The 6,000-nt window shown below is 41.6% G+C and overlaps 1 protein-coding gene across 7 annotated transcripts in view; it reads right to left on the bottom strand.

Annotated features, from left to right (window-relative positions):
* Positions 1–1,394: 1,394 nt before the first annotated feature.
* arhgap46a (Rho GTPase activating protein 46a) overlaps positions 1,395–6,000 on the bottom strand; it is a 30,764-nt gene continuing 26,158 nt past the window's right edge. For all 7 annotated transcript variants that reach the window (XM_010755746.3, XM_010755767.3, XM_019268384.2 and 4 more), the window contains 5 exons: positions 4,801–4,874; positions 4,297–4,496; positions 3,540–3,631; positions 3,273–3,442; positions 1,395–3,000 (listed from right to left, as the gene is read on the bottom strand). In XM_010755746.3, the coding sequence (XP_010754048.3) occupies positions 2,806–3,000; positions 3,273–3,442; positions 3,540–3,631; positions 4,297–4,496; positions 4,801–4,874 (731 nt within the window). In that variant the 3' untranslated portion in view covers positions 1,395–2,805. The remainder of the gene's footprint in view (positions 3,001–3,272; positions 3,443–3,539; positions 3,632–4,296; positions 4,497–4,800; positions 4,875–6,000) is intronic.

Below are 6,000 nucleotides of genomic sequence, written 5' to 3'. Positions count from 1 at the left end.
CGCATGCGCGTACAACGGCCTCGATAACATAATTTATCACCTAAAAATTGTGTTGCTTTTAAAGTGTCATGTTTATGTACTCCTCATAAATATGTCAACCAAAACACTTTAAATATATTTTAAATGGACCTGAACGAATAAGTCAGTAACACCACTTACATTAATCATAGAGAGACCAATGTTACCTACAGTGTGTGTGTATATATATATATATATATATATATATATATACACATACTTTTCTTACTACTCTTATTATGTATGAATACAGATTGAATACAGATTTACACAGTCACTGTTGACACCCATCTACAGACGAATGTGCGTATGGCTCCACCCACTGTTCATCCAAAAACATGTTTGTTTACAGGAGTGAAGGGTAACCAAGCTTAGTGCTGTGGGTCACAGTGTGTCCACCATTTCTATCTATCTATCTATCTATCTATCTATCTATCTATCTATCTATCTATCTATCTATCTATCTATCTATTGACCACAGTGAGAAATAATAGTCTTTACACCTTTTACTTTTTCTTTAGTAAAATTACTAATTTCAACAGCTATTCTACTGCTGGCAAAACTGTAGAGTAACTTTATTTTTATTTTAATATATAATTTTTAATATATAAAACTTTAGTTTTTAACATTTTAGATCACAGCTGCTCTCTAAATAAATAAATAGCTTGTGTTTGCAGTTTGGATTAAACCTTATATTTTCATGCCTTCTGTCACTGACTGCTTTTTGGTTTCTTTTTTTTTTTTTCCATCCACCAACGGCAGACAGGTACATGACTGATACAGAGTGATAGACGAGGCAGGTGGCTGTTTTGTGCAGTGATGTACAGATTGGATGAGTCAGGGTGATGCCGTGTGACAGTACAGCTTGTATCTGTTTGCTCAACCTTTCACCTGTGCAGCCTGCATAACTCTGAGTAAATAAGCTTAAAAGCCTTTTGTCTAAATCTGGCATGAGATGTCTTTAACTGTACAGAACGGATGAAAAAGTCGTATTTATAAAGATCCTTATTTTCTTTCCTGATTGTGTAACAGTGCAAGTGCATCACTTTAGAAGGCCTTTCAGAGAAGTACTGCTGGATTGGACTACTTCTGCTTTCAACCAAGCCTTTAAAACGGAATAAAAATCTTTAAGACCACACCTTGACTTATTAATCATTTTGTCAGACTAGCCGATTAAAAAAATATTGTTAACTGTTATGAGATGCAAATAAAATAGTCACCGGCGAGATTGACCATGTGGTCACAGGATCTGGAATGTTGATCTTGTTAAATGCGCCCCCCCACCCTTCTCTCTCCCCTCATTTCCTGTCTCCTCCCTGCAACCCACTATGAAAATAAAGGCAAACATGCCCCGAAAATAAACAGGAGGCATCCAATTTACAATTGAACAAACCTTTATTTATGGACAGCCATTCCATATTATAACAACAGAGTATGCAAACACACATATACACACACATGGAAAGTGGTTTGAATCAGTCCTATGTTCAAAAGGCAGGCGGTTACAGCAGAGAAATGAACAGTTAATTACAAAAACACCTTTTCATTGCTCTTTACCGAAACATTTAACTTCACCCTTAACCTGAATCATTAGGAGAGTTATTACTATTTACACGCAGGATTTATTTACATCGGCAAAGCCTGAGAGCGGACACGAAAAGCTTAATCTACATTCTCATAGTGCTTGACAGGTGAACAATACTCTATTCTCAGTACAGGGGTTTGTGGGAGATTAATGAAATTTTCAGTAAGTGAGGGAGGCCATGTACAGTTATCACATCCAACACCCGTTTTATTATAAGACCTGAGCCAAAAAAACAAACAAAAAAACAACAACATACAGATCACAAACAAAAAAGAGAACACAATTCCAATGTAAAGACTTATAGATAGATTAAGAGTATTATCAGTTGTATAACCAGCCTCCCACACTACTATGACATAAACTGCAATTACAACACTCTCGTCTGGCTTCACTCGAGTTTTTAAGAGTTGGAAAATCGAAGCACTTCCAAGTTGATTTTCTTTGAAAATAGCCACCATCCATTAATAAAAGCTTCCCGCACATCCTTCTAGTATGTGCTTTGAAATGACGGCTCTGTAACCTGTCAAAATAGCCGTGGCGCTGTGGCTTCTTGTGTCTCGAGAAAGGAGACGAGGAGACCAGCTATCAGTACAACCACTCAAAACAACACAGACAAGCTTATTAATAAGACACTATTACAAGAGTTATTTTCATTTTTTTCTGTACATGATAAAAGAAGGCTGTGTCTTTCGCTCACACTCCAACAATCACACAAAACACACTTGAAGGAAACCGGAGGAGGAAAAAAAAAAAAGCAGAGTCAACACTGCCATCTTTACTTTTGTTGTGCAAGAGAATACTTCCGAAGTAAATACTGTAAGACTCTTACTTTACACAGCCAAGTTATCCAATGAAACTGTAGTACTACCCTCTCAGTAAGAAGTGAAGTAGTAAGTCTGTTTTCACATGCAGTTCTTAGAAAATAGTCATTAAAGTGAGCCACTTTAAAGCCGTCACTGTTGATTTTAGTATGACAAAAAAAACACAGTGAAACCTAAGGTGTTGTGTATTGTCTCTCAGTTAGAAAGAACAAGGATCCAAAGTCCAAACTGTTTTCACACTCCTTGTGTTATAAGAGGTCACCAAGAGTTTCCAGTGTGGTCTGAACAGAAACAGTGTTTATGCATGATTGTAAATGTGTAACTGGAGATGCTGGAGGGCTGATTCAGCCCCGCCAAGGTGGGCTCTGTAGTTTAGAGCGTCTACACCACCCCTTCTATGAAACTGGTGTCCAGGTGAACGATGAGCATTCTCAGGAAGGACATCTCCTTTCGCGTGTTCTCGAAGATGATCCGCGGATCGTCGGATTGGCACCGAAGGCAGTTGGGGGCCATCACCATGGCCAGGTTGTTTACATCCATCTTGGTTATAGCCACGTTGGATGGCTGAGCGAATACCTAGAGATAACCAGGATGTGAGGAGAGAGAAAGCAATGAGCAAGGCTGAGTGCACACTGACCTTTAACCTGCAGTGAGTCATGTGTGAGTCACACTCTGTTATCCAAGAGCTCAAATAGATTACAATTTTGATTTTAAATATTCTCATCAGTTTAAATGTTCATGGAGAGGTTTGTTTCCAGTCTAGAGTTCAGAGTTTTGTAAAAAAATATCAAATTAGACGAAGGGTTTTATTCGAGAGGATCATAGATCTTTGTCAGCATGTCAGTTACCTGCAGGAAGTGGATGAAGTAGCAGAGCACCAGCCTGTTGAGCTCGGGCAGAGACTGAACCACAGCGATGGCCGCCACCGGGTCATCACAGTTACTGACACACTGCTTGTAGAAGTTCATCGGAATGAGAGGTTCCTCCAGCTCCCGATACCACAGCTTCATCAGAGAGGCTGAACAAGACAAACATACTGTTGGTATTCATATTCATACCTGATTTATGTATGCAGGCACACAACAAATTCAAATGGAAAACACATCCTTCCTCACCTGGAACATTGGGGTCAGAGAGATTCTCAGGGATCCTCCACTGGTCCACTTGGAGCTTCAATGCGTTCACTTCATCAATGTCTCCAGGCACTCTATAAATAAAAAACGCATAGCATCAGTTACATTCAGTGGCCACAAGAGGGACCTCTAGCTCTATCCTTACAGCTCCTTCATGCCCTGTGGCAAAATCCCTTACTCATGCACACTCAATTGGCTTCAAATGTGGCCTGGTGGCTCAAAGTAATGTGTTCTTTGTTTGCAGCACTTCTTTGGAACAAAACAAAAACCAGAATAATCATAATATAACCAAACACACTGTTCAGGAAAGTCCCCATGCAGGAGCGGAGTTTCACAGGGAGTTCCGTATATAGTACGTTCGACTGAAGGGAACACTTCTCTAAACAAGACGTTACAGAAATACATTCGCTGGAGAGGACCCTACACAAACACACAGTTGTGAAGCTCCCACGTGCTTGTAAGCTTAAGCAGTAATGTAAACACATATTATGAAGAAGTATCAGATTAAACAGTGTTGCTCTCAGGAGCAAAGCAGGGCTGTGTTTGTTCTGCTGTTCGTTGTGTGTAATGTACACAGGCAGAGGCTGTTTTGAAATACAGGGGTACAGGAGACCACACACATTTGTTTAGAGACACTATACATACAATAAAGCAGTACATAAGATCCCCTTCTAATTTCCTAGCCTCCACCTCTCTCAAGTCGAGACATGTAATTGGCTGAGTTAAGTCTATCTCTTACCTGAAGATGCCCTCGGTCTGAGCCCCGCCCAGAGCCAGAACATACTGGGAAAGCTGAACCTGCACCCAGGGCAGTTTTCTGTCTGGGAAGAGCTCGCTCTGCCTCTCCATCACCTCCTCCAGAGAACTGCCAAACAGGGAGGGAGTGACGATGGCCCGCCTACTGTGGTCGATCTCCTCCAAGGTGGGCTTACGTAGACCCTGGAGGGGCGAGAGGTGAGGAAAGAAGATTTACTACCTGGCTGTGTCAGGGAATACGATACGAATCACGGCTGTGTGTGCAGCTGTGCTGCTATGACGGGGTCTGTGTTTATGTCTCTACCTGTGACTGTGTCACCGTGTCTGTAATTACCTCTCTATCTGTGACGGTATCTAGGATGACTCAGATCCGAATCATAACTTTGAAAGTGATTTGTACTGTTTTTAAAAATCATGTGAAAGTGACATACTTTTGATAAATTCATCGCTAAAGCTCTTTCTTTTTTCTTTATTCCTATAAGCTTACCTTTTTGCCTCCGGTGATGGCCACTTTCTGTAGTTTCCGATGGCAGAACTTGGCATATGTGCTGATAGGCAGACCTGTAGATTGACAGAAGAGGCAAATTCAGGACTGAGAAACCAGTCAAACACTCAAATTAAAACCCTTAAGCACCCTTTCCGACAAAAAGGGCTTTTTTCTCCCACAGATGTCAGATAGTGTATGAGAGGCAGGCAGTGGTAACTGGAGAGACATGTTGACGGTGTGATTCTGGCATATGGGGATTACTAGAGCAGGCCCAGCTAAACTGTCAGGCAGAGGGTAGATTTATTGCTGTTGAACAAAAGCTTTAAGGACAGGATCCAGCATACATGTCCAACGTTCAGGTGATTCATCAGCGTACACAGACATAAAGGGCTGCGAAGAAAATGAGAAACCCAGAGGCTTCCTGTCTGCTACCTGCCCCTAAGTAGCTAACGCAGGCCCCAGATCTATTTCGGAAGTGAGCTGCATTTGAGCAATGCTGCTGTTTTTTGGGGCGGGGTATACTTCAAGCTAGACACAAGCTACAGAAGAACCAGATCTGTGCTTGAAAAGTCAGTCTGTACTTCTAGTTCTCAAACAGAAAGCCTTGATTGTCGGGTCATCATGTGCGTTCACAAAAATAAATCATCCTCCTCTTTCATTGCTGTGGTAACTCGGGTTAACAGCAAACACTGAGCTCTCCTGGGGTCTATTCCCGTTCCCAGAATCTCCACTGTATCAGCTACCCGAACCAGGGCCAGATGGACAAACCCACCGATGGGATTTTTAAAAAGTAACAAACACTTTTCAGCATGTTCCCTGTAGTCAAAGCCCCCAGATTTATGGCAAACAGGTGACTCCCATGCATGCTCACAACTGATGCTAATCTGACCGAGTTTGACTATAATTATGTCTAATTAGAGAGATCATACCAATAATTTGCCCTTGATCTTGGCAAAGACAGGCTATTTTTCCCAAGGCTCCCAACATTGAGTCTGTACACTTACTCAGAGGAAAAGCAAGAGTGCCGAGCCCCTGTGCTGCAGTGAGAAGGGGGGTTAAACACTACTGGTGGTCTATATTTACATCAGGTTTGATGTGATGAAAGCAACAACAACCAGGCAACCAAAGCCCAGGAGAAATACGAGCTCATTAGGAGCTTGAGTGTACTGTACCAGGCTGAGAACAACATGACACCTGTCT

Source organism: Larimichthys crocea, chromosome VI (genome assembly GCF_000972845.2).
Source record: "Larimichthys crocea isolate SSNF chromosome VI, L_crocea_2.0, whole genome shotgun sequence".
Lineage (NCBI taxonomy): Eukaryota > Metazoa > Chordata > Actinopteri > Sciaenidae > Larimichthys > Larimichthys crocea.
Note: the sequence above shows the minus strand (reverse complement) of the source record. Positions and strands in the feature narration are given on the sequence as shown.